Genomic DNA, 23325 nt, shown 5'->3' with positions numbered 1-23325 from the left:
TGCTTCCTTGAAACTTAAAAAGTAAAAGACGTACTTGACTAAAATCAGACATTGACAAGAGCAAGAGCGATCGATTAGCTCGTTTTTATTATGTTCAATGTACCTTTCCTTTGATTTTGAGAGAGAGAGATTAGTGCTACAAGACTTGATTTAAGACTTTAATCAATATTATGTGTTATGTGAGGGGTGTGCAATTTCATTTTTAATCAAAAGAAAGCACAAATTACAAACAATGAGGGGGGTTTTGGGTTTGGGGGGGGTTCAGGGGCCCCCTCACGGGAATATACCGAGAAAAAGGGGGGGGAGGTGATACCCACCCACCAGCCAGGGCCTTGGACAAAAATATTTATTGTTTTGGTTTAATAAAATAAGAAGGGTTATTATTTTTTTTTCCCCCCCGTTAATAAAAAAATTTTTTTATTTAAAAGGCAGTTGGATTAAATGAAAGAGATGATATTTAATACAGTCCTAATAGGACTTGAAACTTCAAACATTTTGAACTTTCAAACACCTTAGAATCTCTAGTCTTTATTTTCTAGATATCTTTTTCCGACCTTTTCCAGCCCGGTGTGAATGGAATCCTATTCACCATGGGTGGGCAGAGGGAAACCCGGTCTGTATTTTAATAAATTCATTTGTTGTTGAAAAATTCAGTAACGACTTGAAAGGTTGATTTTATTTTATTTTGTGTTTCCGACACATACCGAATGTTTTAATTTTAGTGTTTTATATGTATGGTACATTGGTACATCATCTATTTGATAAGAACGACTGACTATGACTATGACTATGACTATGACTATACAACTATACAAATGAGGTAGGAGAGTGAGGTCACAGACCATATATATCTTCTATAGTAATATAATTTAACTTAAATAGTGGGTGAAGAGATTTCCTCTTCTTCCATCTTCCTTCCCAATTCCCAAATCTAAAACTCAAAACAGTAGCAGAGTGGAATGAGACAATCAATCAAGATTTTGAGGTATAAAAAAAATAAATATCTAATGCCATTAATATTAAATCAGCAACACGCCGACCACCAATGTACACACATTTTATGATGATTTCAGCATAATGGAAAGTTGACCTCATTGCTTAGTAGAATTATGCTCGAGCAAGCAAAGGGTCGCTGTGATCGCGAGGAAGATGACGAGCGCCACAAGCTGGAACCCGCAAGAGAACTGTAGCCTATGCTTATGGTGATCGGAGAATGAGTTCGCATTGCCCAAAGCTCTACGACCGCCGCCGGCCCGCACTGACATAGATCCTGCGGCGCTCCACCCCATTCCTTCTTCACTCTCCCTATTACATTTGTCTAGTCACTCAATGGTTCCGCAGATGCGTAGAGAAAGACAAAGTCGCTCATGAGTCGTCACAAGGAAACACTAAATTACAGGTCCAATTTCATCGTCTTCTTCTTCACCTCCGAACATGATCGAGATAGAGAGAGAGAGAGACTGCGTTCTCGCCGGTTTTCTCCGTGGAAAAGATTTTCTTCTACTGTTAGCCGATGCAATCCCATTCCATTCTGTACCTGATTTGAGTTTTAGATTTGGTACGGAGGATGGAAGAAGGAGGAATCTTTTTACCCACTACTTATGTCAATGAGTAAAACAGTCATTTCATGTGCATTTTAAAGCCCACTCATCACTTACGTGCTTTGGCTAATTCTTACTAACGAACCATTAATTTTGTATTTTTTTTGAAAAATACAAGGGATGTTACAGTGTACAAGGGGGATTTTTGAAACTTCGGGTTGCTTAGTAATTCAGGCAAAGTACAGGAGGTGTACACGTAATTTTCCCCTTTTTATTATAATTTGAGAAAAAGAACTTTAATCGGTCGTGTGGTTCTATCGTCTAGATATAGGATTGTGCATGTGAAATATACTGCTAAACCCGAATGAATTTAAAAAAAAATCTCATTCAGTCAAATGCTCTTATTGATCCTCAGTCCCTCACTCTGGTGTAGGGACTACACGACCACATAGATATCTCTTACTTTTAATTATTAGAATTACAATTTACGTGGTGTGTTGGTCAAACACATTCTTTTGATTTTTGGGGGTAATAGATGGGTTTGGATTCAGTAGTGATAAACGATAGGTAGAGGAAATCTGGCAGTGGGTTTGGGTTCTCGCCAGAACATGTCACCGGAGCATGTCACCGGAGCATCAGTCCTTGTTAGATTTGGGTTCATAAAATTTTTCAAAACTAGGGTATTTTAGTCATTTGCATTTTACACAGTTAATCTCATTAGTTTTTTTTTGGCCAAAATTGATATTTTGGTGTTTAGTGGGGTTGCATTAATTTAAGGGGCTATCGAAGGGGGTGTCGCAGAAAATTTCCTTTATTTTAAGGATTAAGTTTCATTCCACTCATAGAGGACTGTTCACCCACCTATTCTATTGATATCTTTTCCCACCCTTTCCCGTCCCGCGGTGAATAGAATCCTATTCACCGTGGGTGGAGAGAAACTCGATCTGTATTTTAATATATTCATTTGTTGTTGAAAATTTGAGTAACGATTATTTAGTTAGACTTAGACCACATACCTTGTTTTATATGGTACATCATCCATTGGATGACAACGACTCAGGGTGTTAAACGGTTCTGTTTCGGTTAAACGGTTCGGTTCAGTTCGATTTTGACTGTTTGAGGGTAGAAACCGTAACCAAACCGTTTAACTAAATGGTGTCATAATCAAAACCTGAACCGTTTAGTAAACGGTTTCGGTTAAACGGTTTTTAAATGGTTTCGGTTAAATGGTTCAATACGGTTTTATACGGTTTCGGTTAGACGGTTCTATACACATTTACTACGTTATTTACTAATACTAGTTATTACTTGTTACTTACTAAGTTATTAGTTTTTTTGTTTTGTTTTTGAGAAAGGAAATCATTAATGAAGAAACGTGAATACTTAGTAGTTGCTACTTGCTAGGTTTTGATTTTTTGTTTATTAAAAAAAAGCAGCTGTTAGGTTTTTAAACAGTTAGACAGTTTGGTTATAATCGGTTTTAATTGGATTATACGGTTTGAAACCGTTGAATTAATCGGTCTAAACCGAACCAAACTGATTAAATAAACGGTGTCATTTCTAAAACCATAACCGGACCATTTAACTAAACGGTCTGTCGATTTCGGTTTAAACGGTTCGATTCGATTTTGGTAAACGGTTTCGATTTCGTTTTGACACCCTTAACAACGACTGACTTACAAATGAGATACCCCCTTGTTAGAGGAACTAGGGAACTGGGCCGAGCAGGGAACTGGAGGAGCAATACCCCCTCCCTCCCCCCCGTCCCCCTTCAAAAAAATAAAAAAATAAAAAGATCAGTTGAGGGCATAGGCACCAAATTTTTGTATGAGTGAAATTACAAAGGAAAAAATACTTGAGCATATGGTCGCAGAGTTGCAGTCTGGAATTTTTCATAGATTTTAGTGAATTTAAAAACTAAAGAAAAGGGGGTAATTTTCTTTTACCCATGGCGAAGGAGATCTTGTTCTCCATAGACATTAATAAGGTTGAGGGGGGGGGGGGGGGGGGGGGGGGGGGGGGGGGGGGGGGGGGGGGGGGGGGGGGGGGGGGGGGGGGGGGGGGGGGGGGGGGGGGGGGGGGGGGGGGGGGGGGGGGGGGGGGGGGGGGGGGGGGGGGGGGGGGGGGGGGGGGGGGGGGGGGGGGGGGGGGTGGGGGGGGGGTGGGGGGGGGGGTGGGGGTTGGTGGGGGGGGGGGGGGGGGGGGGGGGGGGGTCGGGGGTTGTGTGGGGGGGGGGGGGGGGGGGTCTTCTTATGATCAAATTTTAGGCCCAAAGGGTGGAGAAGAGTCCGAAAATTATCCTCTTCAATTCCTTTAAGTGTGGCAGTGCGGCAGTGTTAGATGGAGATGTTGACACTTGGCAGTTGCCGCATCCTACCGTCCATACTAATGAGCTCGGACCGTTGGATGCGGCAACTGCCAGGTGTCAACATCTCAACCTAGCACAGCCACACTGCCACACTTTAAGAATTGGAGAGGATAAATAATCCAGAAGAATTGAACTCAATCAAGGCCTCTGCTTCTTGAGACATGCATGGTCCATTTTTTGACTAAGCTACCCTTTGGGCCATGTACATACAGGGTTGCAAAATCTCTCAAAGTAATACAAAATTATGAGAATACAACAAGATTTCAACTTTGATTACATTCATATAGGGTTGAAATTTGACCAATAAATTAATGTGTGGGACCTATATGACATAAACATGCCACGAATATGTTTATCAATTGATTGCCAAGTGGCAACTCATGATCTCGCTAAGTTCACTACTCATTGTGAAATTATATCATTTTCAAGAACTATCAGTGTCTCACACATTTTTTTTTTAGTACATGTATAAAATGATAAAGTTTACCTTCATTGAAAGATAAAGGATTGTACTACGAGGATATTAACAAAAAAAAAGATTAAAAATAATTGGCTTTAGACTAATACTTCTATACCAAAGTAAAAATATTAAAAAGAGTTTGGACTAAAAAATAAATATAAATTATGTTACAGTCAAAATCTATCATCCATTAACCACGGAGGGAAGGCATTAAACAAAAGTCATGCTCATTGATAAGATCAATGAGAGTGACACACACATTGGGTTTCTCTCCATTTTTTTTATATGAGATTTTTATCTAGTAATAGAAGAGTTAGGATTCAAGGATTACTTGGAGTACGTAGGAGAGTAGAAGGTGGCTATTGCAACTTCCTTGGTCATAGGATAGTAAATCATAACAATTAACCTATCAAAAAAAAAAAAAAAAAAAAAAATCGTAACTATTAATTTTTAAGGCTTTCAAAAAAGAAAAATTAATGTTGTATGGTGACCTCATCTCTCTTAGCACATATGAAAAATGTTCAATTAGTCGCATCTTATCAAATGAAGATTGAATGTACCATATAAAACAGTAAAAAGTCAAAATGCTCCATAAATTAATAATGGTTAATTAATAAAATAAAATGAACTCTTGAAGCTGCTATTCAATTTTCTTCTTACATTAGTTTTAGCCCGTTAATATTTTACCATGATTTCATTACAATGGATATCAAAATACAACTTCAAATCCTATAAAAAGGCCCTCACTTCCATTTATCTTCGATCAAACATCATTTTCCCTTAATATTAGAAAAATAATAACCAACTTATTTAAGAGTTTCTAAAAAAATCACTAGACAGTACTGTCATGACATATATATATAACTAACTATATATATAAGAGTTTCTAAAAAAATAAAAAAATATAATGTTATTGACCTCAAATACAGGATGTACAATTGACCTCAGATCATTTCACACCCCTGTGTTTAGGTGTAGGGCACACGCTCCCCTCCCCCCCCACAAAGAACTTTCTCCCTGCTATAAAATAGGGAGAAAGAACGCTATTTGAATGTGTGCGGTGCACGGCCCCTGCACCAGACACAAGGTTATGCAAAATGACCGTCACGCTAAGGGTGCGCTGATCATTTAGCGTAACCCGGTGTCTGGGTGCAGGCGACCAGGTAGCTAGTGTTGTCTTTCCCTATAAAATAATTAAGGGTTTTCTTCCCCATTACGTACTATGGCTAGTGAAGTATAATGCTTCACTATTTGCCACGTGGCAATACGTGGGTTAGTTCATTTGGTAGAAGACCAAGCAAGCATCAAATTAGTACAATTTCAACTTAAAATGAGCTGAGGAAATAGCTAAAATTACAAAAGATTCTATTTTATATTTTATGTTCATCTCCATTTGATAACATTTTGATAATTTGACTACAACTTTGACCAAAGTGTGGACCCTTTGGCCCTACCCATACAAGGTCCTATGATTCATGGACGATCAGATATGGTGGCGGAAAATTTACTTATACATTATTTTAAAATAGAACAATGCGCCTTATGTATATATTTTTTCAAAATCTATAAAATTTGCCAAATTTAACGGTCATGGTAGGAATTGAATGAAACGGAAAAATATTTATGACAATCGTACTATGGGTACTTGAAACTTCAAACATTTTGAACTGTCAAACTTACACAAAAAAATAAATAAAAAAATAAAATTTGTACATGTTTTTTCAACAACTGTCTTATTTTTTGCCATTGAGAGGGTGGAAGGGAGTACACAAAAGCAAAAAGGATAGGAGTACATAGTTGCCACCTACACATCACAATGTCTTACTTCATACTTTTCTTGTGGTGGAGTGTGATTCAAACCGGGGAATTCAAAAGCCAAAAAAGGATACCTTTTTGGTTTTTCACTCAGAAGCCTCGTAGAAAACATGAAAGTGACAAGACCTTCCTAACTAGATAACTGTCATACATGTCATTGACAACGCATTCCTACTTAGGAAATCAATTAATTTGTTAATATCATAAGAAATATATTGAAAACATACATACATGATAGAAAATAAATAGATACCTGTAAAATGTGTCCAATCACATGCAGGTTAGAACAGATAACAATATATTGAGAGATATTCCAACGTTAATCTAGGTTAGGAGAAATGGTTAGCAAACAACAATTTTTGACTAATTTGGAAGTCTAAAATGCAACCTCATCCGCCCCAATCGGTCAATTTCTGGGAAGAATACGTATCCAACACGTTCGTAAGTCATGAAGTCTTGTGGGATGCACAAGGGATGATCCAGAGCAAAACTTAGATTTAATTATTCTTCTTTGATTAGGTTAATTGCGCGCTTCTCTCTTGTAGTACTAATTATATATATTCCTTTTATTTCTTTTTCTAACAATATTTTGGTGCTGATCTATCTCTATCCTCCAAGTAGTAACACCTTGAATCCTTAGTCTTTATTTTAAGATATTTGTTGAAAATTTAAGTAACGACTTGAAGGGTACCCACTTTATTTTATTTAATTAGTTTGACCACATAATTAATACCTAATTAATGTTTTAATTTTAGTGTTAAAGACTATGTTTTGATGGGATTTTTTGATCTCCAAGTGAACCTGAAGTTGTATGTGAGCATGGGGATCGATGGAGAGTTGGCAGTTTGGTGTGTTAACTGCCTTGGGATCTCTAGCTCCCATAACCAAATTCCTTCTCTTGCTTCTCCGGCCCCATGGATGGAGTTTCTCCAATCTCCTTAATTAGTGAGTCTGTGAGGGTTTGAGAAACCCCACGTTGTAACCCTGCATTGTAAAGCAAAGAAAATGAAACGACTTTTCAATTAATGCTTTTGTGTGTGTTTTTCAAAGAGTTGGACTACTATTTTGTATTACCTTGAAGGGAAAAAGTTCTCTATTGTCAGGGAGTGTGGCCTAGGCCAACACTCCCATGAGTCTATCTCTCTCCTCCCAATGTGAAAAGACACCTATGTCCCCTTGTTTTAAGGAAGAGAGAGATAAACTCATGAGAGTGCTGGCATAGACCACCCTCCCGTACAGAAAACTGCTTCCCTACTTTGAAATATTTTGCAAACCTGCATTAACATGGCCCAAACTCCAAAGGGTACCTTAGTCAACAATGGGTCATCTCTCAATGTCCTATGATTGTCATGGACCTCGGGCTTTCTTGGTTCATTTGGATTGTAGGGTCTTAATTACATGGGTTGAGGTTTGTCTACGCTACCTACCTAAACGGTGGTCTAAAAATTCTCTCTTCCAGTTCCTCAGTTCCTTTATTAGGGGGGGGGGGGGGGTGGACCCCCATCAGGGCAGAGTGTTCGAGCAAAGGTACATAGGGTAGTCATTCCAGTCCCCCCTTGTTAGAGGAACTAGGGAACTGGAGGAGCAATACCCCCTCCCTCCCCCCCTCCCCCTTCAAAAAAAAATAAAATAAAAAGATCAGTTGAGGGCATAGGCACCAAATTTTTGTATGAGTGAAATTACAAAGGAAAAAATACTTGAGCATATGGTCGCAGAGTTGCAGTCTGGAATTTTTCATAGATTTTAGTGAATTTAAAAACTAAAGAAAAGGGGGTAATTTTCTTTTACCCATGGCGAAGGAGATCTTGTTCTCCATAGACATTAATAAGGGTGAGATCGATGAGAGTATCAAATGAAAGAAGGGATATATAGTTCGGACGTTCAACTAATAGGGGAAGTAAGTAATAATTACAATAAGATATCATGGATGAAATTTTACTTAAAAACTTTGGGTTAGTGTTCTCTATGGAGGAGCGTGGCCCTTGTATGCGTGTAGGGGCCAATGGAAACATGCACGTTGTCATCATGGAAGCGGGATTTCCATCTTTCATGGAGAGGGGGGGCAGGGTGGTCATATACTCATATCACCCCCCTCTGTTTGGTGTGGGTGATACACTCCCCCCATAGAAAAGTTTTCTCAAAAAATTATTTAAAATGAAAATTTTATTTTGAACATAAACCCATATATGCCTTATTTATTTATTTTTCAAAACCTTATAAAACTTTTCAAATTAGTATAAACATGATTTTTTATTTTTTATTTTTGGTTAGGAGGAATTTGTAGTTAACATGCACGATTGACTAGGTGATTTCCATTCCATTCCATTCCATGGGTGCGTGAGATATTATTGAACCATATATTACGCTGTCATACCTTTTACTTTTCTTTGGGTTGGGGCATGGAGGCTTAGCCGCTTAGGTAAGGTAAGAGGGTATGCCCGCCCCTACGACCTTCAATGTTCAAACCAGAGAATTCATTCAAACATCTTGAAGCCCGTGCGTCAAACCTTTGAAGACAAAACCCTATAAATATGCTCCAGATTTGATTTGATGATACTACCATTCCATTCCATTCCATTCATTCACAAACATTTCTTCTCATCTGCAATTCTCTCTCACTCACTCACCTCTAATAATGGAGTTCTCATGGTTCATCCTATTCCTTTCTCTTTCTTTCTGTGCTGCTGTAGCTACCAAAATCCTTTTCGTATCTCATCATCATCATCAGACTCAAAAAGCAGCCAAGAAAACCAAACTCTCTTTATTACCACCAGGCCCTCCTCCACTACCTATACTCGGCAATATCTTCTTATTCAAAAGAATGATATTCGATCTTGAGTCACTCCTCCGTGAACTCTGCGACAAATATGGACCAATCATCACCATTCGTATTTTCTCCAGGATCTCAATATTCATTGCAAGCCCTTCATTAGCCCATCAAGCTCTTATCCAAAATGGTGCTGCCTTCAACTACCGCCCTGGACCTGTCACCCCAAGTTGCATTATGGACAATTCCAATCCCGATATCGGTTCCTCTTCAGGAATTCGCTGGCGGTTCCTCCGTCGGAACCTCACCTCCGAGGTTCTTACCCCTTCTCGGTACAGGTCTTTCGGTCATACCCGTAAATGGGTGTTTGAGACGTTAGATACGCAGCTCAAATCCCATGTTGAATCAGGGGAGCCAGTCCCTGTTGTAGATCACTTCCGATATGCCATGTTTTCTTTGTTGCTTTTCATTTGCTTCGGTGAGAAAATTGACGAAAAGGTCATCAAAGAAATTGAAATGATGGAGAGGGATAAATTGGCGAATTTCAAAAGATTTGCTGTGTTCCCAATGTTCCCAATATTTGGGAAAATCATCTTCAGAAAACTTTGGCATCAAATGCATGATATGCGTCGTCAACAGAAATCTGTTATGCTACCTTTGATAAAATCCCGTCGAGAACGAAAGGAGCAGATTAAACAAGAAAACCGAGATGGAAATTTTGTGTCCTACATCGATGCACTATTCGATCTTGAAATCAAAGAAGAAGGAGGAAGGAAGGTGAGTGATGAAGAAATAATGACTCTAATCTCGGAGGTTCTTGACGCGGGCAGTGACACAACATCAACGGTGTTAGAATGGATCATGGCAGAGCTTGTGAAGGACCCAAAAACCCAAGAAAAGCTTTATTCTGAGATCATAGGGGTTGTGGGGGATGATTCAACAGATAAAGATGAGGTTAGAGAAGAAGATTTGCCGAAGATGAAATATCTAAGGGCAGTGATATTGGAAGGTCTGAGGCTACATCCACCTAGCCATTATGTGTTGCCACATACCTTGGAGGAAGATATTGTGTTGAATGCCGAGTATCTCATCCCCAAGAATGCTTTGGTGAATTTTATGGTGGCAACCATGGGGAGAGATCCAAAAGCTTGGAAAGATTCCATGGAGTTCAAGCCGGAGAGGTACTTGGGTGATGAAGGAGAAGTGATCGATATCACAGGGAGTAAGGAAATTAAGATTATGCCCTTTAGCGCAGGGAGGAGGATTTGTCCGGGACTTGGGTTAGGCATGTTGCATCTCGAGTTTTTTGTGGCAAATATGATCAAAAATTACAAATGGGTCCCTGTGGAAGGAGATGAATTTGACATGTCTGAGAAGCAAGAGTTCACAGCCGTGATGAAAACCCCGTTGCGGGCTCATGTGTCTCCGAGGAGGAGGACCACCACAAATTAGTGCGTACGTACGTAAGAGAATGAAGCAGGAGTACGTGGGAGTTCAATTACAACATATATGCATGCGACGACTGTGCATGCATGAGCACGTAGGACCAACCAAATAAGATTTTAATTATTGTTTTATTTTTACCCCCCCCCCCCCCCCAAAAAAAAAAAAAAATTATTATTGTCAGTCTTGATTTTCTTGATTCTGTTTTTTTTTTTTTTTTTTTTTATAACTTGAATTAATTATGTAGCTTATGTTACAATTGCTCATCAAGTGTGTTATTATGACAATTATGATCGAGTTGATCAGAATTAGAGTTCCTTACACTGTTTGAGTGCAGTAGTTTCAGGCGAATAAGGAAACCCTCTTTCACAAGTAGATGTAAATGCAGATTTTATCACAATTTATACTTCCACTGTTTGGTGCTTTTGACTGTCACCCCCCTCAACCAATCATTTCTTGCTTTATTGCTTCCTTGAAAATCAAAAAGTAAAAGACGTACTTGACTAAAATCAGACATTGACAAGAGCAAGAGCGATCAACTAGCTCGTTTTTATTATGTTCAATGTACCTTTCAATTCCTTTGATTTTGAGAGAGAGAGAGAGAGAGAGAGAGAGAGATTGGTGCTACAAGACTTGATTTAAGACTTTAATCAGTGTTAAGTGTTATGTGTTATGTGAAGGGTGTGCACAAGACTTGATTTAAGACTTTAATCAGTGTATTTTTTTTTTGTATTTTTAATACAAAATTAACAGACTATTAATTTTGTATTTTTTTTGAAAAATACAAGGGGTGTTAGGGTGTACGAGGGGGATTTTTGAAACTTCGGTTTGCTTAGTAATTTAGGCAACGTAGAGGAGGTGTATATGAAATTTTCCCTTTCTTTTTATAATTTGAGAAAAAGGACTTTAATCGGTTGTGTGGTTTCATCGTCTAGATACAGGATTGCGCACGTGAAATATACTGCTAAACCCGAATTAATTAAAAAAAAATCTCATTCAGTCAAATGCTCTTATTGATCCTCAGTCCCTCACTCTGGTGTAGGGACTACACGACCAGATAGATAGCTCTTACTTTTAATTATTAGAATTACAATTTACGTGGTGTGTTGGCCAAACGCATTTTTTTTTAATTTTTGGGGGTAATAGATGGGTTTGGATTCAGTAGTGATAAACGATAGGTAGAGGAAATCTGGCAGTGGGTTTGGGGAGTAATAGATTCTAGTCGTGAGAGCCGAGAAGGTGAGGGAAGTTGGAGGAGTGAAGGGTTTGGGGGTATACTTACCTGTGGGAGACCTTGTTGACCGTTGCTGCCTGAGGAGGTGGGGGTGGGAATCGACTGTTGGCGAGTTTGAGAGCGTTTAGACTTGAAAATGATGAATAGAAACTAGATCTGGAAACTGGTTTGGAAAAACAAAGAATCAAAGAGGAGGAGAGGGATGCAAAACCCTAGAAATTCTCACCGGAACCTGTCGCCGGAGCATCAGTCCCTGTTAGATTTGAGTTCATAAAATTTTTCAAAACTAGGGTATTTTAGTCATTTGTATTTTACACAGTTAATCTCATCAGTTTATTTGGCCAAAATTGATATTTTGGTGTTTAGTGGGGTTGCATTAATTTAAGGGGCTATCGAAGGAGGTGTCGCTAATTATTTCCTTTATTTTAAGGATTAAGTTTCGTTCCACTCATAGTCATAGAGGACCGTTCATCCACCTATTCTATTGATATTTTTTCCCACCCTTTTCTGCCCCACGGTGAATAGAATCCTATTCACTATGGGTGGAGAGAAACTCGATCTGTATTTTAATATATTCATTTGTTGTTGAAAATTTGAGTAACGATTATTTAGTTAGACTTAGACCACATACCTTGTTTTATATGGTACATCATCCATTGGATAACAACGACTAAGGGTGTTAAACGATCCGGTTTCGATTAAACGGTTCGATTTAGTTCGGTTTTGACTGCTTGAGGGTAGAAACCGTAACCAGACCGTCTAACTAAATGGTGTCATAATCAAAACCTGAACCGTTTAGTAAACGGTTTCGGTTAAACGGTTTTTAAATGGTTTCGGTTAAATGGTTCTATACGGTTTTACACGGTTTCGGTTAGACGGTTCTATACACATTTACTACGCTATTTACTAATACTAGTTATTACTTGTTACTTACTAAGTTATTAGTTTTTTTTTTTGTTTTTGAGAAAGGAAATCATTAATGAAGAAACGTGAATACTTAGTAGTTGCTACTTGCTAGGTTTTGATTTTTTGTTTATTAAAAAAAAACAGTTGTTAGGTTTTTAAACAGTTAGACAGTTTGGTTATAATCGGTTTTAATTGGATTATACGATTTGAAACCGTTGGATTAATCGGTCTAAACCGAACCAAACCGATTAAATAAATGGTGTCATTTCTAAAACCATAACCGGACCATTAAACTAAACGGTCTGTCGATTTCGGTTTAAACGGTTCGATTCGATTTTGGTAAACAGTTTCGGTTTCGTTTTGACACCCTTAACAACGACTGACTTACAAATGAGATATGAGACTATGAGAGTGAGCTCACCATACACTATTCTCTAACTTGTTTTTTTTTTTTGGGGTTGAATGCCCGATTTTTTTGGAATCCAATAAAAATATAAGGGGTTCTGTTCTTTGTGCCGTAGCGCAGCCTACGCCCAGGCACATGGGGATGGGTGCAATGACCACCCTACCCCCTTGCACAGGCTTCCCATGTGCTTGGGCGCAGGCTGCGCTGCGGCACAGAGAATATTCTCCCAAATTATAAATACTTACTGCCGTATGACTAAAGAAGTTTCAGTAGCCACCTTATACCCTTCCTATTCCAAGTACTAACACTAGGGGTGTAAGTTTGGCCTTGTCGACCCAAGCCCACCCTGAGCCCGAATAGGGCCTGGGCCGAATTTTTCAACCTTGAGGGCGGGTTAGGGTTGGAATTTTCAGGCCCAAGGTTAAGGTTAGGGTTAGGGTTGGACTGAGCCCTGCCCAGCTCGACCATGTGTTAGGTTATGTTATACAAGTTAGTGTTTACATATTACAATTTTTGTTTAGTATCTAGTTATCAATTGGTTTAACACACAGAAAAAAAGTCTAATTATCTATTGAATGAAAGTATTTAAAATTTTAGGATTGAATTAAAGCACTGTTTGATAATCTTTCTTTTGTTTCTATGCTGAGAAATAGCAGAAACAGTTTTTTAAGTTTTTGTGCTAAGAAACAGTCTTTGTAGCGTTTGATAAACCTGTTCTGGAAATGTTTCCAGAACACAATTGGAACACCAACGGTATTTGATTAAATCTGTTTCTGGAAATAGATTCTTAAAATTTCAGAATCCAGACAAACTGAGAATTAAAAAAAAATTTAATTAAAAAATATATATATGATCTCTCACGACCACAATATAAATGTATTAATATTCAAACGTATGGTTAATAGGATAAAAGTGACAACAGTATAGATGTGTATAAAATACACATTATTCCACCAAAAAATACATACTATACATTACATGCACCTTAGCATCAGGTTTCCTAGGGCTTGGACCAGGCCATCCCAAATACAGGCTGGGCTTGCCAGGCTCGGATGGGCTTCCTTTATTTGAATATTTTTTTTTTACAGGGCAAAAAAAAAATGCAATTAACAGAAATTTTTAACAACCTCCTATAACAACAATATACACCACCAAGTAGCCTATAACCTCCAGATGTCTATTCTGGCAACCTCTAGGAATCTATCCATTCCGGCAAACCATAGACCTTACGGACAATTTCATAACCATATGCTGGCATTGCCTGTAAAATTCAAAATAAAATGAATACAAATGCGTTCAAGCGATTTGATCTAATTGGAGGTTTCGGAAGAATGTACAGAGTCTACCACGATATCGTAGTCCAAAACGATTCTGTCCAGCACCCTGCCCGGGCTGCATGTGCAGTGCCAGACTTGGTGAGGCATGAAAAGACAGCCTCACCCCTGCTCGGGCAAGGCATTCGGATAGAGGTGAGGCAGTCTTTTTACGCCTCATTGTGTCCGGCGCTACACATGCAGCCCGGGCAGGATGCTGAACAGGAGCCGAGTCCGCAGCTAGTTCCTTAACCACATCAACCCCGCCCCCAAATAAAAGAGTGCAGGGAATGGTCACGTACATGAGCGTATGTGAACAACTCATAGTCGTTCAAATAAAATCTATTTTGTGGGAATATTCCATCTGAACGATTATGAGTCGTTTGCATACGTGAACATTCACCCCTCTCCAAATAAAACACAAATATACAGAAAGGAAACGATAATAGGTTAAAAGATAACCTTTTCAAGCTCTTCTTCCACAGATTTCGGGAACACTTGCCCTGATAACTGAAAAATAGTTACAAGTGTGGGACAAATTAATTAATCTTTTTAAAAAATAAAAATAATTTAATAAAAAAAAAAAAAAAAAAAAAATATATTTTTTTTTTTTTTTTTTTTTTATTATATTATATTTAAAAAAAAAAAAAAAAAAAAAAAAAAAAAAAAAAAAAAAAAAAAAAAAAAAAAAAAAAAAAAAAAAAAAAAAAAAAAAAAAAAAAAAAAAAAAAAAAAAAAAAATTATAAAAATTAAAAAAAAAAAAAAAAAAAAAAAAAAAAAAAAAAAAAAAAAAAAAAAAAAAAAATAAAAAAAAAAAAAAAAAAAAAAAAAAAAAAAAAAAAAAAAAAAAAAAAAAAAAAAAAAAAAGAAAAAAAAAAAAAAAAAAAAAAAAAAAAAAAAAAAAAAAAAAAAAAAAAAAAAAAAAAAAAAAAAAAAAAAAAAAAAAAAAAAAAATAAAAAAAAAAAAAGAAAAAAAAAATTAAAATTAAAAACAAAAAAAAAAAAAAAAAAAAAAAAAAAAAAAAAAAAAATTCCTCTATGTGTGGACGTGGGGTGATACACTTCCCCATATAATACTTTTTTTAAAATATTATTTTAAATTTTAAATTTTTTTGCCATTGACCTATGTGCCTTTATCTCCCTTTTTTTTTTTTTTAAAAACCTTATCAAAATTTCCAAATTATTATAAACGTGGTTCCATCGTCTATTTCCTGCCCAACAGCGGTGTCATACTTTTTTACTTTTCTTGGGTTGGAGTGGACTGGAGTGCAATTCAGATCTTTCACAGTGCGTTGCCCATAGTGGCCTGAGCGACACACAAACAAGACGCAACACAATAACTATTTTACCCCTGGGCGCAATGGGCAGGGGTAAAGCGATCAGTGCATTGCACCCTATTTGTGTGCCGTTCAGGTCGTTATGGGCACACGCCAACGCCATAGACGATCACGATCCCACTGGAGTGACCTTCAAACTGGGGAATCAAACATATTTTTTCTTTCAAGTAAATGGAATTCAAACATATTTTTTGTCTTAGAGAGGTTACAGAATATTGGAGATCCTATAACCCCACGTGGGTGATGGAACTGATGATCATTAGTGAGCAGCCTTTACTTACATTTGAAGAAAAGAAGACTTCATCACCCTTACTTACATTTCTTTGAAATGTACGCACAAATAACTCAAAAAACACCCCTGAAATGAAGATTAGTTTGGAATGCTGATTTCTCATTATTTTTATTTGATACACGCCACTTGATCTCTGTTTTCTTTCTTCCTAGCCCTTAGTCGTCCGTAGCTGCTTTTCTGCAAATTTCTTCTTTGTTACATCAGCTTTTCTGTTTTATAGTTTCCTTCACCATTTCTATAGTCCAACACTCCAACTGCTATATTATATTATGAAGAAATTCCTTTTATATAAGCTCATTAATGATTCAATGACTACTATCTTAATTCTTAGGTGTATAACTAACAGTAAGTCAAGTAAATGCACCTAAACGGCTAAACTCTATTTCAAACCCTGGATGAAGTTTTATTTGGAGATTTTTTTTTTTTTTAAAAATTTTGAAAAAGAACGATAATCGGTCATGTGGTTCCATCGTCTAGTTACAAGATTGCATAAAATTACTGCTAAATCCCCCCCCAAATGAACTAAAAACCCTATTCAGTCAAATGCTCTTATTGATCCTCAGTCTCTCATTCTGGTGCATGCATTACATGACCACATAGAGATCTCTTGCTTTTAATATTAGTATTACAATTTATGTGTTGTGTTGGTCAAACGTACTCTTTTGATTTATTGGTTCCTTCTAGATGTCACTATGTCTAGTGAAGATAAACACTTCACTATTTGCCACTTGGTATTGCATATATGGTTTTAGTGCATGGTATCAGTCACCTGCAAAATTATGGATACAATATTTGCATGGATCGGTCTTATCGAACAAATTTGACCCTCATTTCCCTGAAAAAATATGGTTTTTTTTTTATTTATTATTGTTTTACCTCTTGTCCATACTGTATCACTTGTATAGTATCAATATCGGGATCAACGACTAGTAAAATAGATACTTATCGCCCGAGAGGAGCCTTTAGTTTTATTTGATTTGACCACATACACAAAATTTTGACTTTACTGTTTTATATCGTACATCCTCCATGTGATAAGTAATATCTTTTCTTTTTGATAAACTGTGATAAGTAATAACTTATTAATCACATTTCATATGTGGTGGAGGAGGAAGTCAATAACAATATTTTCTGACTTTGTGGGTCAGCATTCTTAGTGTGAGAATATAACCCTTAGGCGTGCGTGTGGGACAATGAGGTGACCACACATGTTGGTGTCATGGGAACGGGATTTCTGCCTTCCATGGGGGGCAGGGTGATCATTTTGGTGCCCCCTATTGTGTCGGAACTGGATCCTCTGCAATGCATCAGTTCCTCCAGTGTGCATCCAATGACTAGTGGCAGCTGAACACGCACCTCAAGTGCCTCCAACTGTTGGATACACTGCTTGAGATGATCTCTTTCCCTCTATGTATGGACATGGACGATATGATACACTCCCTCCATAGAAAACTTTTTCTCAAAAAAATTATTTAAAATTTTAAGTTCTTTGGGCATTGATCCATGTGCCTTATTATTATTATTATTTTTCAAAACCATATAAAACTTTCCAAATTAATAGTATAAAGGTGGTTCTAATTTCTTTTCATCCACAATAAGATATTGGAGGGAAAAAAATATTTATAACAATCGTACTATTAAGGGGTTAATTAACTCATTTAAACATTTTGAATTGAAACATATGGGAAATGAAAGGTTGTTGGTACATGTTAAGTTGCAACATCTGTCCATTTCCTGACTCATTACGGTGCATGTCATTACTTGTTACTTTTCTTCGGTTGGGACTTTCAAACCAGGGAATTCAAAGTTCAAACATATTGGAGCGCGCGTCAAATCCCATGAAGAGAGGAGGGAGCTTCGAAAACCCTATAAATATGCTCGAGATTTGACACTACCATGCACAAACACGTCTCTTCATTTCCTTGTTTTTGTTTGTGTTGCTTTGAAGTTTAAACTTTTCTCTCTCTAAACTCCTCGATCCAATAATGGAGTTCTCATGGTTCATGATATTCCTCTCTGTTTGTCTCTGTGCTGCAGCTACCAAAATCCTTTTCCTATCTCATCATCAAAGCCAAAAAGCTAAAAAAACCAAACTCCCTTTATTACCACCAGGCCCTCCTCCACTTCCCATACTCGGCAACATCTTCATAGTCAAAAAAATGATATTCGATCTTGAGTCAGTCCTTCGTGACCTCTGCGACAAATATGGACCAATCATCACCATTCGTATTTTCTCCACCATCACAATATTCATTGCAAGCCCCTCATTAGCCCATCAAGCTCTCATCCAAAATGGTGCTGCCTTCAACTACCGCCCTGGACCTGTCACCCCAAGCTGCATCATGGACAATTCCAATTCCGATATCGGTTCCTCTTCAGGAAATCGATGGCGGTTTCTCCGTCGGAACCTCACCTCCGAGGTTCTTACCCCTTCCCGGTACAAGTCTTTCGGTCATACCCGTAAATGGGTGTTTCAGACACTAGATACCTTGCTCAAATCCCATGTTGAATCAGGCGAGCCTGTTCCTGTTATAGATCACTTCCGATATGCCATGTTTTGCTTGTTGCTTTTCGTTTGTTTCGGTGAGAAACTTGATGAGAAGGTCATCAGAGAAATTGAAAACATGGAGAGGGAGAAAATGGCAAATTACAAAAGATTTATTGTATTCATATTGTTCCCCAAATTGGGGAAATTCATCTTCAGAAAACGTTGGCTTCAAATGCAGGAAATGCGTCGTCAACAGAAATCTATTCTACTTCCTCTGATAAAATCCCGTCGAGAACGAAAAGAGCAGATTAAACAAGAAAACCGAGATGAAAATTTCGTGGCCTACATCGATGCACTCTTCGATCTTGAAATCAAAGAAGAAGGAGGAAGGAAAGTGGGTGATGAAGAAGTAATGATTCTCATCATGGAGGTTCTTGACGCGGGCAGTGACACAACATCAACAATGTTACAATGGATCATGGCAAACCTTGTGAAGGACCAAAAAATCCAAGAAAACCTTTATTCTGAGATCGACGGGGTTGTGGATAAAGAAGAAGATGATGATGAGATTAGAGAAGAAGATTTGCCGAAGATGAAATATCTAAGGGCTGTGATATTGGAAGGTCTGAGGCTACACCCACCTAGCCATTATTCGCTGCCACATACCGTTGTGGAAGATATTGTTTTGAATGGTGAGTATCTCATCCCCAAGAATGCTATGGTGAATTTTATGGTGGCAACGATGGGACGAGACCCAAAAGCTTGGAAAGATTCAATGGAGTTCAAGCCGGAGAGGCACTTGGGTGATGAAGGAGAAGTAATCGATATCACTGGGAGCAAGGAGATTAAGATGATACCCTTTAGTGCTGGGAGGAGGATTTGTCCAGGACTTGGGTTAGGGTTATTGCATCTGGAGTTTTTTGTGGCAAATATGATTAGAAATTACAAATGGGTCCCTGTGGAAGGAGATGAACTTGACATGTCTGAGAAGCAGGAGTTGACAGCCGTGATGAAAACCCCGTTGCGGGCTCATGTGTTTCCGAGGAGGACCATAAATTAGTACGTTAGAGAGGAAATTGATCCATCAAATCCTCACTAAATTTAATTAATTTAAAATAAGTGCATGTGTATGGATCCATCACAAACATGCATGCGACTGTGCATGCACGAGTACGTAGGACTAACCAAATAAGATTTTCCATTAATTTTATTGTTTTACTTTTACCCCCCTCCCCCTCCAAATAAAAATAAAAGAAGATATTATTGTCAGTCTTAATTTTCTATTTCATTCTGTTTTTTAACCTTAATTAATTATTGGAGAGGGTTCCTTACACTGTTCCAGTGCAATTTCCGGTTAATCAGTGGTATGTTGCTATGTGAGGGATGTGCAATTTCATTTTTAATAAAAAGAAGCACAAATGACAAACGCTATTAAGTAGAGAGCTACATAAACCAAATACTGAAAGCAATAGCCCAACGGCCAGTCACGTTGAATTTACTCATAAATTATTTTAAAATGTTCAAATTAGTAGAAACGGGGTTCTAGTTTGTCTTCCTCCATGGTCATCAATAATATTCCTATCTTTATGGCAGTTGGATTGAATGGAACAGATGATATTTAATACACTCCTAATACGACTTGAAACTTCAAACATTTTAAATGAAAGAGATAATATTTCCTTTTGGTTTTCGATCCCTCCTGGTTTTTACCATTTTCTTGAAGTATTTTGAATTTCTTGTTTGTTAGGATCGAGAGATCTCCCAAGAGAGGGTGATTTAGGATTCAAAAGATATCACAGAAAATAAACTCAGATGTCCAAAAACAAGTATAGAAATAGACACGGAAGCAAACAAGTTTTTTGTACACTCACCCACACTCAAGAATATAACGAAAGAAAGAATAAAGCAAATGAGCATACATAAAATTTTTAGAGTGGTTCGACAATGAACACTTTACATATACTACCATGACTCCACAAACTCTTAGATTTTCACAGCTTTTTCAATTGCTTTTCTAGGTAGCAATCAAACCCTTATTGTAGTTTTCATAACTCAATACAAACCTTGGTGTTTTTTTAATTAAGCTCACAACACCAACCATGACAACACTTGTGAAACAACTCCTCACAAGGAAATTACAATAGTTTCTCAAGTGAAAGAATGAACAATAAACCTTCAAGACAAGTAATCTCTTTCACTCTAAACAATAAAGCCCAAGGTGGTTTGTGTTGTGGATGGCTCACAGTGTATTGACACACACCGGATCAAGATTCCTTGTAGTGTAACCACTCCCTCAACAGGTGTCACGTAGTGGTCCCAAAGTTGTTCAGTTTGTTATGTTCTGGTGTATAGTGTCTGTATATATATCACTATTGAGTTATTAATTGAATAAGAGATAACCTTTCACATGGTATCAGAGCAAGACCAGTTAAAATGAAGATACTCAGTTAAAATTTAAGATAATTAAAATCTTGGATGGACCATAAACAAGGACCGAGAAATGAAGCAATTAAAAGCAAGAATATAAGAGAATCAAAATCTTGGTGGATATAGTACAAGAGTTCATTTTGTTTGACTATAGAAGTTATTTGGTTTGACCACATAGGCAGCATTTTGTGACTTAACTGTTTTATATGGCACATCATATCGATCCTCCATTTGAAAGCCTGATCGAACACATATCTTTTGTGCTAGGGAGGAAGTCAACAATTTGACTTACCATACTACATTCTTACCATCATTCTACTCTCCCTCGTCCAAGTATTAACACCTTCAATCCTTATCTTTATTTTTATTTTATTCATTTGTTGGAAAATTGAGTAGCGGCTTTTAGTTTTAGATAAGATTTAGAAGGGAAAGGTAATAGTGGTTAAGTCGTAGCAAATTTGTTTGAATTTAAAAGTCTTCCAACTCTTAATATTTAGTTTAGAATAATTATTTGCCAAATTAAAAGTAAAGCAAAGAAAATGGAAAAAAACAAAAAACCGTTAATAAGGCGTGTTGTCCTCCTCTATTTAGATTTTTTTTTTGGTAACGAATTTACTTCAGTATCTTGACTATTCTCCCGAGTCCATGCAAGTCCCACAGTCACAGGATCAGGTCAGTCAAGGATTTAAGTGGAAAACCAATTAAATCTAAGGTGAGTTGCCCCAAGCAGGTAAGAAGAGTCAAACATAGGTCGCGTGTCAATTTAGACCAGCGCCCATGCCAACTACTCTACCCCCTTGGGGGTTGATCCTACTAGTTCTTTATGTGTTCATATACAAAGGTTTTGACCGTGTGTATTCTAAGGAAGTTCTTCGATCAAGGTCTTCTCCAAAATATCAAGGTGTAAAATTACACATTGTTTCTCCCGTATTTATCATTCAATCGTGTTCTAGTATACTCTATGTAGCTCGTTTAGGATTTCATGAAAACCCAAAGTTATTCTAAGTTTTTAACACTAGTCCTCCTATAATTCCCATACTAGGCAACATCTTCTCAATCAAAAGAATGTTTACTAATATATATATATATAGTCACTTCTCCGTGATCTTTGCAACAAATACGGCCTCATCTTCTCAATCAAAACAATTACACATTGTTTCTCCCCTATTTATAATATGTGATGTCATGGTGAACATCTCATGTTCACTCGCTTTCTACCCCGCAATTTTTTATTTTTTATTTTTAAATTAAATTGCATATAGCTTAATTGGGCTTGATGATCTTAGGCCCCACCATGGTAACATTAATCAATATGGCCCAGGATTTCACAAACAATGATAACACTAATCTGTCTATACAGCCCTAAATCATTAGGCCACTGGATTCTAACAGAACCAAAACTTTCAATTAAAACAGCCCATTTAGGCCTTCATGCCAAAACAATATATAGGCCCAATTTTAAATACACCCCACAAACAACTTAATCCCATATGGGCTTTAAACTCATTTTTGGTCCATGTGGGCTACCATGTGGGCTACCTACCTCTAACCAACACATGCACCCCGGCCCCCAAACTCACTTAAGGCTATCTGGGCTTGAAACAGCACAAGCCCATATGGGCTAAGCAAGAGTCATCCTCATAATTTAAAGTTACAAGGGTGAAAAAGTAATTCTACCAGTATGGTTTCACAACTTTACTATCTTCGAGTTCGGGTCCTCTGCATGGGATCCAAATCCTCTACTGCCGAGCTGCCCGGCAGAACCGTGCTACCCAGACACGATGTTGCATGCAATGACCGCCTTACCCCCATTCAGGCAAGGCGTTTGGGCAGGGATAAGGCGGACATTGCGCGCAACACCGTGTCTGGGAACCACGGCCCTGTATTTGGATGCAAGGGTCACACACCGTACGCGATCAAATAGCGTTCCTTCTTCCATTTTTTAATAATTGTACAACATTGATGATTGAAGTACAAATTATTACACTTGATCCCTTACAACTAGCCCTGTGAAACGGATGGGATTTGGCTTGGATACAGATCGGATGTGATTGGATCTGGATACTCCCTAGTCGAATACAGATACGTCTAAATGGATTCAGATGGATTCGGATGCAGATCGAATTCAGATTTTCGACCATCCGTTTACATCTCTGCCTTGTGTAAACTGGACCTTCCTCCCCCTAGCGGATACAAGTCAGTCTCAATCCATATCTCTTAGATCATGATTATCTTTTTCTCATATTCTAGAACTTGTTGAATCTTCAAAAACCCTCAAGATCATTATTTACTTAATTTTTTATTATTAAGTATTTGAATTTCTTTTCGGATATCTCTAAACGAATGTGAATGTGAATCAAATTCGGATTTTTGCCTATCCATCTATAGCCCTACTTGCAACCAATTTCGGTAAATAATACAAATAGTCATTTCATACGGGAAGGTTTAAATCATTGTTTGGAGGTGATATTTTTACCTAACGTTCCTGATGAGAATGGTTTAAGGCTGGATTTTCAGATGTCAACTC

The 23325-nt window shown here is 37.6% G+C and overlaps 2 protein-coding genes across 2 annotated transcripts; both read left to right on the top strand.

Annotated features, from left to right (window-relative positions):
* The first annotated feature begins 8919 nt into the window (after nucleotides 1–8919).
* On the top strand, nucleotides 8920–10403 carry LOC122647918 (cytochrome P450 89A2-like). Its single transcript, XM_043841213.1, has one exon. The coding sequence runs from the start codon at nucleotides 9006–9008 to the stop codon at nucleotides 10401–10403; it is 1398 nt and encodes a 465-aa protein (XP_043697148.1). The 5' UTR covers nucleotides 8920–9005.
* A 7639-nt stretch (nucleotides 10404–18042) lies between these two features.
* Nucleotides 18043–19431, top strand: LOC122647917 (cytochrome P450 89A2-like). Its single transcript, XM_043841211.1, has one exon. It carries the CDS (start codon nucleotides 18043–18045, stop codon nucleotides 19429–19431), a length of 1389 nt encoding a protein of 462 aa, XP_043697146.1.
* Nucleotides 19432–23325: the final 3894 nt, after the last annotated feature.

Source organism: Telopea speciosissima, unplaced genomic scaffold (genome assembly GCF_018873765.1).
Source record: "Telopea speciosissima isolate NSW1024214 ecotype Mountain lineage unplaced genomic scaffold, Tspe_v1 Tspe_v1.0269, whole genome shotgun sequence".
NCBI classification, from domain to species: domain Eukaryota; kingdom Viridiplantae; phylum Streptophyta; class Magnoliopsida; order Proteales; family Proteaceae; genus Telopea; species Telopea speciosissima.
The sequence above is the reverse complement of the archived record's forward strand: the minus strand, read 5'-3'. Positions and strand labels throughout refer to the sequence as shown.

Bases quoted from the DNA above. Each gene is read 5' to 3' on its own strand.
- LOC122647917 (XM_043841211.1), top strand. From the start codon at position 18,043: ATGATATTCGATCTTGAGTCAGTCCTTCGTGACCTCTGCGACAAATAT.
- LOC122647918 (XM_043841213.1), top strand. From the start codon at position 9,006: ATGATATTCGATCTTGAGTCACTCCTCCGTGAACTCTGCGACAAATAT.